The sequence below is a fragment of the Lactuca virosa genome, chromosome 1, assembly GCF_052849685.1.
Source record: "Lactuca virosa cultivar CGN04683 chromosome 1, Lactuca_virosa_CGN04683_v6, whole genome shotgun sequence".
Taxonomy (NCBI): Eukaryota; Viridiplantae; Streptophyta; class Magnoliopsida; order Asterales; family Asteraceae; genus Lactuca; species Lactuca virosa.
The window spans coordinates 34,186,520-34,199,188 of record NC_136426.1 but is presented as its reverse complement, the minus strand read 5'-3'; the positions used below and the strand labels follow the sequence as shown (position 1 = coordinate 34,199,188).

The 12,669-nt window shown below is 35.0% G+C and overlaps 1 protein-coding gene across 1 annotated transcript; it reads right to left on the bottom strand.

Annotated features, from left to right (window-relative positions):
- Positions 1 to 1,394: 1,394 nt before the first annotated feature.
- Positions 1,395 to 3,931, bottom strand: LOC145167547 (zinc finger protein GAI-ASSOCIATED FACTOR 1-like). Its single transcript, XM_079086788.1, has 4 exons — positions 3,390 to 3,931; positions 2,903 to 3,299; positions 2,594 to 2,826; positions 1,395 to 2,234 (listed from the first exon to the last, which is right to left on the bottom strand). Exons 1-4 carry the CDS (start codon positions 3,535 to 3,537, stop codon positions 1,486 to 1,488), a joined length of 1,527 nt encoding a protein of 508 aa, XP_078942914.1. The 5' UTR covers positions 3,538 to 3,931; the 3' UTR covers positions 1,395 to 1,485.
- Positions 3,932 to 12,669: the final 8,738 nt, after the last annotated feature.

The window sequence follows — 12,669 nt, the reverse complement described above, 5'->3', positions numbered from 1 at the left end:
GAAAAAGGGAAAGACTCCATTGAACGACATATGCATGTAATATTCTTTAACACTCTGGATCATGATTTGTGAAGAAAACACACACATGAAATTTCTGAGAAGAAGATGATGGTCGGATTTGCAGGTAGAGGAAGAAAAAGTACAAGCAGAGGAAGAAGAAGGTATGTGAGTGCGTGTGTGTGTGGGAGAGAGAGAGAGAGAGAGAGAGAGAGAGAGAGAGAGAAAATGGATGTTCACTGGAAAGACCGATGAAATGCTTGAACACGAAATCAAACCCAGTGTAGATAAAGATTTTTTGCTTCACCAAGAAATTATTTTCCTCATTCATTTAAACTTGGATCCATTGTTTTTGTTGCTGTAATCGTGGATTCGTATAAAGATTTTTTGGAGATGATGTTTCGTCATTCTTTTGTTGATGAACTTGTAATGGTGGGTTTAAATAAAGATTCTCTAGGTTTAAATTTGTAGCTCTGTGAAGGCCTTTAAGTGTGTATGTGTGTGAAATATGTCTGTGTGGTTTAAGTTTTACAGGTGAACACAAGGAAGAAGAAGACCGGTAGGGGACCTGTTCTCTTTTTAAAAAAGAATTAAAAACGTATTAAATTAAAAATAAGAAAATTCAAAAAAAAACTAAAAGGGCAAAATAGACATTTTAACTTTTTTTGGACTAAAACTACAGAAAATTCTTGATTTTGGACTATCCATGCAAGTTGAAAACTTTTTAGACCCTATCCAAAGTTTTTTAAATATCACATAGACCAATTTTACAGTTTTGTCTTTTAAAAATATCAGCATGTCAAAAGTTAGATTTACCGGACCAACTAGCAACTGCATAAATTTTGAAAAATATAAAATCATTGGTGTAATGTTTTCGAAAGATATCTTAAAAATGACACATTTTAGAAACCACATTAACATTCTATTAAATTTTGTCTTTCTAAAATTTTGAATCAAATCTGATATGCCATTTTAGTTATAACAAAAACTCTTTTTTTTAAGTATGAAGGGCTTTTATGTATAAACGTTACACTTGTACAGTATGGGTGGATATCTTCTAATACGTTCGTCTCATTAATTTTACTTAAGACCAACTTAGACCGTGTTTGGCAATTTAAAAGCTGTTTGTAGATTTTTTTTTTTTACAAGTGTTTGACAAATTAGTTAGACAACAGTTAAAAAATATAAAATTACATTAAAATAAATATTAAAAATTCCAAAATTACTGTTCAAAATAGTTTTGGATTATAAATTTTGTATTTAAAATAAAAAAATAAAATTTATTGATGAAAGTAAACCTTTTTTCTAATTATCCTTTTTAAATCTAATATGTGATATTCAAAAAAATCATCCCAAACAGACATTTAAGCTACGCTTGGAATCCTAAAATAGCAAAATTACATGGTAAATTTCCTAGAATAAATACACTAATATTACAAAGTACAAACTGAATATTTATTCTCTAGATTTAGTAGAAAAGAAATTGACCTAAAGTGGAGCCGGCTTCCTATCATCTGAATCATCCCAACCATCGTTTCCACCGGAGTTCAATCCCCTGAAAAAAGGAACGGCGGATGCTGCACCAGATGCATGGAGGCCACTTCTGATTGAAGTTAAGTATGCCGACAACCCACCGGAAGAACCCCGGCTTCCGCCACCCATCCCCACCCCAAGAAAGTCTAACGTGGTGGGTGCCGGCGGTCCCATCATCAAGTCTGTGAGACTGGCGGTGGGTGTGGTGGCGTTGAGTAGGCCAAGCCCAAGCCTGGCGTTATCATCTCTCTCTTGCTTCATCTGAATATTACTCCAGTGACCACCATTGGTGGTGTCATGATGGTTATTACCGGTGGAAGACGACGGCAACGCCAAACCGAGTGCATGGAGGAACGAGGTGTTCGAAGACTTTGGACCCATTTGTGCTGCTTTTTGGAGCAGCGCCGTGGCGGAGAGCGCCGGTTGCGACGCCGGTAGATATTGACGGTAATGTTTGGTTTGTAGGTCGTGATCTGACGGCGGGAATAAAGAGGGGTTGGTGGCGTTGGACAAGTACAGCGACGACGATAAAGAAAGAGAGATTGGTTCTACTATCGCTGACGACGCAAAAATACTAGCAAATACACTTGTGTTATTTGAGGTGGAGCCACCGCTAACGGTGGTGGTAGCTGGCGTTGCTGTGGTCAAGCTTGTCGCCTTTTTTGTTCCAGACCCGTTCACTGCCGTCGCATTCTCCGGCAGTTCTGTGAATAACATTTTAACTTTTTAGTTAAATACAAAATTAAATATAATACAATCAAGCTTTTGCATTGGATTTGAAAAAGTTCGTAGGAGACAATCATGACGACTTTTACAAACAAAATATTCCTCTTTTTAATCAGCTTTTTCTTCAATGAGCTCCAGCGATGAAGCATGGAGCTATCTATTGCACACATTTTTCTCCGGCCAAAAAGCTCATAATCAGAAAAAAAAAAGAAATTAAACAAATGCAGTAGACGACAAATCATTTACCACACACGAGGAAAATAGTTCTGAAAGTATTTTATGAAAGGGAAATTCCAAAAAAAATATCCAAAGTGTTTGCGGATTTTATTAAAAGAACCTGCACTTTGGATAGAATTGACCGGAGAAAGGACGTCCGTTGACGGAGTAAGTGGCGGTGGTGGCGGACTACACGGCGGAGGAAGAACAGCTTCCATTATAGGAAACGACTGTTGAAGTGGTTGTGGTTGTGGTTGATCTGAATTATTAATAGCGAGGGTTTGAGGTTGAGCTCTTGCGGTTTCATGTGCCAACGCATCGCAAAAAGCTCTATGAGTGATGAAACTATCCCTCCTTCATTATCAAAATCGAAATCAGAATGATTGCATAAAACTTTCACATAATTTGAAAATGTTGAATAAAATTTAACCTAGAAAACAAAGTCCCGCAATCACATCGATACTCTTTGGAACCACAAATCTTCATATGTGCTTTCCAATCGGACTGGACAGCGTACTTCTTCGTGCACCGTTGACACGTCCATTTCTTCTCGCCGTGCTTCCTCGAGAAGTGCTTTTTGATGCCGGTGAGATCGCCGAGAGCTCTCGACGGATCGTGGTGGACGCAGGATTTCTCCGGACAGACATAAACACGCTTCCTGATTTCAGTTCCTGTTCTTTGTTTTAGCTTCCATGGCAAGTTATGACCTCGACGATGAAGTTGAAGATTCTGGTCTCGTTGAAAACCTTTGTTGCAAATATCGCAAATGAAGCGGTTGGTAGCTAGCAAACTGTTTGGTGATAGTGCGATCACCTCAGCATCTGGATCTGCAATCAGTTGTTTAAGAAACAAAAAGTAAACGACCACTTCCAGAAATCAAAATCTGAAATTAAACAGAAAAAGAAAGTAAATTATACCAGGCGTTCCAGGAAGATTTCGCTTTCGTTTCGGCGGTAGCATCTCTGATGGTGGTTCAGCTTGATTTCCACCGGAAGCACATTCAGCAGCTTCAACTGAAGTTCCAGAAACCGCCATCGCCGACGAATGCTCAAAACCGATGATCATAAGCACAATAAAGTAAAAAACCAAATAGCTCTGTAGATTACTAGCTACTACCTCACACCAAACATATTTATCGACATAAAAGCACTAAATCAATTGTGTATCATATCTACACCTCGCTCGTCGTTTGAAGTTTCTCTTTCAGGAAGCTAAAATCAATCAGAAACAACAAATTTTCGCAACAAAATCGATAGACACGCAGACAATTGCGTAAATATGAATAATTAAACAAAAGTACACAATCTTCCGGCGAAAAACGAAACAAAACTGCAATCTCTTTGCAAATCTCTGCAGCTAATTTGAGAGTTCATAATCGTGACTGGATGACGACGGAGACAAGTCTAATACGTCTGTTGTTTGACTGTGTGGTCAGTCACTTGTGTGCGAAGAGAAAGGAGTGAAAAGAGATGAAAGCGGTGGATGTAAACCATGGTTAGAAAGGGATTTAACTATGGTTAATTTTAATCTGCCATTGGCCCACAGGAGGTCTCATCATCAGAAATGGGTCTAAAATCCTGATCGTCCACCTGGTTGAATCGGCGACAGGTTGGCATATGTCGGATAGAGGTAGGACCAATACACAGCTACACTACACTGTGGTATTTACCATTTTACCTTGTGCTTTAGAAAAGTAAATTTATAAATGGATAATGACTTTTTAAGAAAAATGAGCTTTTGTTTGGTGTAGTTATTGAAAAGGAATTTGTATGTGATTTATTATTGAGTTTGTTTAATATGTAACACATTTATTAATATGATCGTTTATTGTAGGTTGACTTGATAGAGTAATGTTTTATTATTGTTATATATATTTAGTTATTAATCTTTTTTATGATTTATTATTAACTTTTTTATCGTAACCTTTTTAATTGTTCAAAACAGGTTCTAATTCCAAAATCAAGTATCTTTCTCATGCTCACACATATACAAGAGTGCAGTAATTAGATAAAAAAAAAACACAAGTTAAGTAAAGAAGTTTACATAATATATGTAGTCTTCTAGATGTCCAATGCATCTCTGGTATTCAAATCTAGGTGAAAAACATATGTATATATGTAAAAAGATGGAAAAAATGTTACAAAAATAGTTATAAATAAGATATAAAAACATTGTAAAAATGTTATTAAAAAAAAGTTGTAAAACACACTTTGAAAATGTTAAGAAAGTGAACAAAATAATTTTTTTTTCGTAAATCGTATACAAAGAATAGTTTTTTTTTTTTAATTTGTACAATAAATATAATACATTACCTTATCAAGTCATTCAAACGTCAAGTAAGATGTCAAATCATCAAAAACATACAATAACATGTCATATTGGTATTTTTTTAATACATCAAACAATGTTAACGGTAAATCACATACAAAAACCCTTTAAATGACTAAATGCATATACTGGGCAAAGTTCATTAACGATACAAGTTATTATCCCATCTATAAACAATAATAACTTTTATCAATAATTTTATATAAAAAAAATTACGATATACAATACTCTTGCAAGCAGTTCATCATAGTATTTTATTTATAAAAAAATAAAGAATTTAATTACAAATATTGAATCAAAGGGCTAATGGTTTTCTAAATATATGTAAACTTACTAGAGCATGTTCAAAACAGAGTTTTAGCTTTTAAAAAATAGTTTGAAAAGAAGAAGAAAATGAAAAAGTAAAAGTAAAAGTTTTTAGTTTTTTATTTTAAAAGAAAATGTCCTATTCCAAAAGAAAAAAGCTACTTCATAGTATTTTTTTATAGCGTTTAGCTTATGATTTTTACGTAATTTTTTATTCTTTATCGAACAATTATACACAAATAAAATTTATAACTTTCAAATTTTGAGTACCAACTATTTTTTTTCTAACTACCACCTATGAACTGTAAACTATTTTTGTCAAACACACAAAAGAAATATTGTTTTCATTTAAAATAAAGATTGAATTATTTGGTTTTATCCCAAATAATACATAAAACATATATTTATGTCAAACACGCCAATTAAGTAATAAATTTAACTATAGTCCACAAATGCTAATGTTTAAATTATATATAAACATATATTTATGTCAATTTTAATTTTAATTAATTGATGAATAAATAACAAACTATGATATATTTAGAAGCTGTTTATTGATCAGAAACGTATTCCATTGTAAACTTCTAACATATTATTAATATTTTTAAATATTGTTCTTTAAAATACAATTTGACTAAAATTTACTTTTAAATATTATTTGCTTAATGCTTAATTACATTATGGATTGATTTACATACCCCTTTTTAGTGTAAAGGAAGGAGGGTAAATGAAGTATGTTAATATGCGTTTATGTGTGAATGGGGGTAGGAGAAGGATAAGTAAAGTAGGACCCTTATAATATACGTAAACTGAACTTAAGAAATTTACAATAAAGTATTTTGCACAGATATTTCAAATTTAATGTTGCTGTTTGCTTTACAAACAATAAATGAAGAGAAATAAAGAATTGTGTCAAGCTTACGATATACATGTTAAAATATTTAAAAATTATCAAAATAGTGAAATAAAAAGTAAATGACTATTTGACTATGACTCTGTAATGTTGAGGGTATTGTACAAATAACATTATTTAAATATTATTATTTATTATTCTTTCAATAAAATGCATATTTATGATTATTAAATGTTTAACTATCACCTATATTTGAAAGATAATCCAACAATTTTCTTTTCCAATATTTAAAAAAAAAAAAAATCAATATTTCTTGTATACATTAAATTTATGTAATCGTTACTTGATAATCTTTCTGAATATCGTGATATATCGACCTTAAGTTTTCATAATTTTACAAATGTTATGTAAAGCTTCTCATTCATATAAACCGCAAAACTTCTATTCATATAAATGTCATATTAACGAGGTGGGTGGTTTTCTTGAAATGTTAATTTATTTGATTGTTAGTGAATCCTATATAATATGGGTGTTTGGGTGATTCATGATGAGTGAAATCTAAGGGTGTGGACAAGAAGCAGATTAGATTGAGTACTTGATACATTTCTGGAAAGAAGCAGATCATGATTCTATCTCCATATGGAAATGGAGCCCACATTCAGGTACTCCTATCATTTAACACTCTTTCTTAATTTATGACAAAACCATAATGGATAAAAATAATAGAGTAAATTACAGTTTTGGTCCTTGTCATTTACATGTATTTGTATTTTTAGTCTAACATTTTAATTTTTCATAATAGGTCTATATGGTTTCCAAAATTTGTACGTGTGGTTCCAAAAACATTTATCATCTAATGAGAAAAAAGACAAAAGGAGGAATATTGTCATTTCATATGTAATTAACCAAAGTCATTAGATAATAACAGTTTCAAAGACCATGCATATAATTTCTAAATGTACCATGTCAAATTGAAAAGTTTGATTAAAACAGCAAATGAATATAAACTACATAGATCAAAGCTATAATTTACTCAAAATAGCATTTTTGTAGTTTATTAACAATAAGATATAATTTTTAACTTGATTTACAAACTTATCATTTAATATACATTTACCAGATTATAAAAATTTATAAAATGGTGAAAATGATGAGCTGGTTACATTAAATAAGAAAATCAACATAAAATGCTAAAATAATTATAACATTGCTATATTAAATGATGTATATAAGGTTGTTGGTATATTTGATACATAGATGATGAAAACTTGAGGTTTTTATCTTATTGTTTAATAATAATTTATTCTAGTGCGAAAGGTTTTAGTAAATGAATATTTTCGATAAAGTTATAATATTTTCTGTCAGTTTACCATTTAATCTTAATTTTTATTTTCTGAATAGAAAATTTCTGATTATTTTATATTGTGTTTAAATTAACGAAACAGGTCTTAATTTTTCAACAAAAAATGACATATTAGCGTATAAAACTAGATAATCGGAACTTTTTGTTCAAAAAATAAATGTTGAGATTAAACCTTAAAGTGACCTAAAATATTGAGAATTTATCAGAGATTTCCCTTTAATAAAATATAAATTGACAAAGATTCGACAAATTGATGCTTCCATTATATATCATATATTACATTTGGATTCATTTGTCTGGAAATTTTCCAGGATTACGAAGTTTAACAATAAAGATTATACATCTGATATCATACCGAAGATCTTTTGAGATTAAAGACTTTTTCTGGTAAGATGTCCTTGCATCTATATATATGCCATAAGAATCAAGTAAATGAATATTATGAAGATGTCATGCCATCCTCGGATTGTTTCATCAATAATCGTGAATGGTATTATTTCTCGTGATCTTATACTATAATAAAAAATATATTAGTTATATTTTGAATCTTAAGAGGTATAAGTTATAAAGCTTTTTGTACAAATCAATTTTGCATAAATAATTCATTAATACTTGCCAAAAGTTTGAAATTTTGAATTAAGGAAAGTAATTATGAAATTCAATTTGAATCAAAATTAAAAATTAAAAATATTAAATTCATGTATATAAATTAATTTAAATTTTTTAAACTAAACAGCGACATTAATTAATTTACAAAGCAAGCGACATTCAGGCAACGAAAAATCTAACCAACGTACCAACTAATCAAGCCATTCAATCCAATCATCTGAAAACCATACTAGCATGCAATTATAAAAGCTCAAACAATCAGGCATATAAAGGCATCTCTCCTAGAATGAAATCCTGAGCAGATCATTAGCCCTAATCTAGCATGCAATTCTCATAACATATAACATAATAAACATGTATGGGTATTCTGGGAATCGCTTACTTGAGCTCGGCCGATTGTATGCATCACACCCCTTTCTGTAATTAGAAAATCCTTTAATAAATCATTTATTTTATGAAAATTCACCAAACCCTCAGTTTGAGTTCAGACACACCCGAAAGTGTGCCCGAATCCCTCAAACCAAGGCTCTGATACCAACTTTTAACGTCGCAAAAATTGCAAGGTAAAATTTTCATTTTTAATTCAACCAAAACATCAATTATCCTTTCATTCAACATTCAAAGGTATTTCATATTAAAACAGTCATCAGAGTACAATCCCAAAATCGTCACATTGCGGAAACATGGGTGGATGCGCTTCGATCAATCCGGCACTTCCCTTTCGAACCGGAAGTATCCGAAACAAAATTGGAAACCGTAAGCACAAAGCTTAGTGAGTTCCCCAAAATACCACATACGATACATACAATAGAGAATGTTATGTGGCACCCATAGTCTTTCCATTATGCCATGAGTTATATCATGGTCTTTCCTTTTCAGGTCGGGGGCCAAAACATTGGGTCTTACAGACAAGTTCCAAGAGCCACCTCCTGGTCTTCCATGCAAGCATCACACAGACAACTAGCATACAATCTATATCTAACTATCTAATTATCTTCGAGGGTCTGATCCTTGGTCTTGCATACAAAATTGCTAGGAGCTACCTTCGGGTCTTTCATACAAATGCCAAGGGCCACCCCCTGGTCTTCATATAATACATAAGCCAATGGGCCGGAATTGGTGCCTGCGACCCATAGTACAGTGAGGAGACTCACCTCAAGCCGCTGAATATCTCAGATAAAAGCTCGAAATACCGATTCGAAAAATCCCGCTCTCAAATGGCTTGCAAAGATGATGATGAATCTGGATCTTCAAGCCCAAGCTGCTCCCAAGAAACCACCAAGAGCTCTTCTTCTTCTTCTTTCACTAAAACACCACCCAATCTCACTTTCAAGCTCAAAAATCCACAAGAGTCACTTAGGGATTCGTTTTTAGAGTATAGGGTGATGGAGGCTGGTTAAAAGAATGTCCAAAGGTGGTTTAAGATGTTTAAATAGGGCACAAACCCTACAAATTAGGGTTTGTTCTTGCCTTGTATACGTCATGCGTACTCCCATGTACGCCAGCGTACGTGGGTGAATCCCACAATCATCTTCAACCCAGTACGCCCGGCGTACTCAACTAGGATCCAAAACCACAAATATCCCGAAGGCCATAACTTCTTCGTTCATCGTCTGATTCCGACATTCTTTATATCCACGAAAAGGTAATGAGAAGCTCTATGATTCTATCAATTCCCTTTTTCCTTAAAACTTCCCGAGCTTATATCCTAAATCCATAACAAGACCTAACTATCCCTTTGTCGTTAAACCCTTAGGCTCCGAAACACAACCGAACTCTCGGATCACCTAATCTATAATACCCACAACCAAAAAGGGTCTGAATTTCTCTTCCCCAAGGCCCTAAGCCTTATGATAACTGATCTTCCGGTCACGACCCCGAATAATGAAGCGATTCGAACCCGGGTGTTACAGGAGGTGTGTGTGGTTCTCGTATCGGAAGTTTCTAGGCAAGGATCTTGTTGTATCCGATTGTCCTTGTTGAGACAACAAAGATAGAGTTCAGATGTGCTTGTGCTGCTCAGGTTGGATGTTAGTTGGAGGATTGGTTAGCTCGTTGAATCAATTGTTATCGTCAGTAGGGAAGGAGCTGTGGTGATCCAACAACTTCTAGGTATGGGTGGTGTTTTCTTATGGACTTGTTTTGTTGTTGGAAGTGTTCGAATGAGTTCGAGTTATATCGGTTGTTGAGGCTTTGAGTACGTTGACCTATCGGTAAGAATGGATTAGCGGACATTTGAATTGCGAGTTAGGGTGTCGGAACAACGTTATTCAGTTCAGGGAGTTTTGTTGATAAGTTGTAATTATAAAGGATATGCTCGGTTACTTGCGATTGAGATAATGCTTTGAGTTGAGAAGGTACATGGTTGGGTTGCTTATTAATATAAGTTTTGATCTCAGATCAGAATCTAGGAGTTCCGTCGTTATGGATGGCGGTCATGTAGTAAAACCTTTTCTAAATTTCTCGAGGACTCCGATTTCCTTTATGATCGGTAATGGCATGTGCGGGTGTCAAGGATCAAATGGGTGAAGTTATGGGCTATCTAGGAAGTTCGAATGGTTATGAAGACTGTTAGAGTGTAGTTAAACCCAAGTGGGGGAGAAATGTTTGGGAATTAATGGAAATGTTTCCAAACGCGGGTTAGCATAAAATTCCATTAATAAGGACAAGTGAGTAGCCAGTTAGGATGAGGTATGAGTCGAGGATTATGAAAGGGATAACGTTAGTGGTCAGTTGTAATCAAGGAAACAAGGGTTGAAGATTCAGGGTTATCTCGTTTGAGGACAAGAAGCAACGGCGTCATATGTCGAATCCGTGATTAGATTCAAGTTGAGGGTGTTGTTAGAACCTCTTTGCATGTTCTTGTCTGATAAAGGATTGAGCTTCTAAGCATGATCCGAACACCTAATTAGGGTTTAGCAGGTTATGGGTTTCATCTCGTAATGATCTTAGGTTAAGTATCCATGTGGGTAGTTGGCAAGACCATGGGTTGGGCCTATGGCAGTTGTGGAAGTGTTGTAAGACTACGGGGGTAGCCGTAACATTCACTTGGTTGATAGACAGTTGTGGAAATGTTGTTAGACTGCAGGGTGGCCGTAGAATTCACTAGGTCGATAGAATGTTGTGGAAGTGTTGTGCGACTGCGAGGTAGCCGAAACATTCACAAGGTCGATAGGCGGTTGTGGAAGTATTGTAAGGCTGCGGGGTATCCATAACATTCACTAGGACGATAGACAGTGGTGGAAGTGTTGTAAGACTGCAGGGTAGTCGTAACATTCACTAGATTGGTAGGCGGTTATGAGAGTGTGGTAAGTCCACGATATGTCTAGTAGCTTTTACTAGGATGAGTTAGAAAATTGGAGGAATGGTTGTGAGACTTTGGGAAGGCCACAACATTCATATGATTGAGGAAGGTTGTAGGTTGATTTGGGGTCGGGCGTGATGTAAGACTACGGCCCGACCAGGAGTATTCACCTAGAACAAAGTGGACTACCATATGTTCGTATATTGGTCAGCTATGGAGTCCCTTGAGGATTGTTGGAGCCATGTTGGCAAGCAAGTTATGATAGCTTTTGTCAATTAGTCTCTTGGGTGGAGTCTCGTTGTGCGACCATGCATGCGATTGTCGGTCTCAGCTGGCGGTTAGGGATTTTGCATCCCAGTTTAGTAGAAGGTCAACATGGAATCGGGATATATCAAATAGATCGAATATGTAAATCCTTATTTATCATAATGTGTTTTATGTATTGATGTGGCACATATAGGTGAGACTTGCGTTGGGATTCGCCTTTGCTTTCAGATGAAAGGTTTCAACAACAATAAATTGTTAGGGATTCTGTTTTTCCAGTTATCAGTAAGATAATTCAGGGTCGGAAGGGTTTCGTTAGGTTCAGATTGCAAATTGGAGTCTCTTATGGATCTAAGATGAGATAATTCTGATTGTCTGGAAGTCAGACAAAATTTTGGGTTTTCAGATTTCTGGCAGAGTAGTGATGGTTACTCGTCATTGGTTAAAGTTAGTGGGTCAATGGTTCATTATACGCCAGGATATGTGAATTCCATTGAGTTGGGTTTTGATTATAGTATTTGGAAGGTATTTTTTTGTATGAGTCGACTTCTTAGTTCAAATCGGGATTCTAGAAGGTTTGTCTAAATAGCCTGGGGAGTCGGGGAGGTGGTAAGGAGTGATTTCGGGGACGAAATCTAATACAAGTAGGGGAGAGTTGTAACACCCATATTCCAGATTGGTTAAGCTTACTTTTATCAAGAAGCAAAGATAAAGTTTTGGGGGAAAACCCTATGCCACGACGTGGTGCTAGGATGCCCACGACGTGACATTGATTAAATGGATCGTGTGTCTTAGTGAGCCACCACGGCATGGCCAAGGATGGCCACGACATGGCAGTTGTTCTGGCCCAAGCTCATGATTCTTTTAGGATTTGCTTCATATTTAAACCCTCTAAGCCACTTCTAGGGTTCATTACCAACCTCCAACACCCTTATACGTCTGAGAAACCCTAGCTCTCATTCCTTTGGTGATTTGTGACCTTTTTAGAGCATTTTTGGCTTGGAGAAGAAGGTGTTCCATTGGTTGAACTTGCAAGGAATCAATGTCATCAACATCTATCATAGCTTATGGACCTTTGTAAGTGTCAAAAGCTCAATCTTTATGGCTTAAAGTGTTTAGATCTAGGTTATTGTCCCATGTTCTTCATGTTTGAGCAAGTTTGGAAGGAAT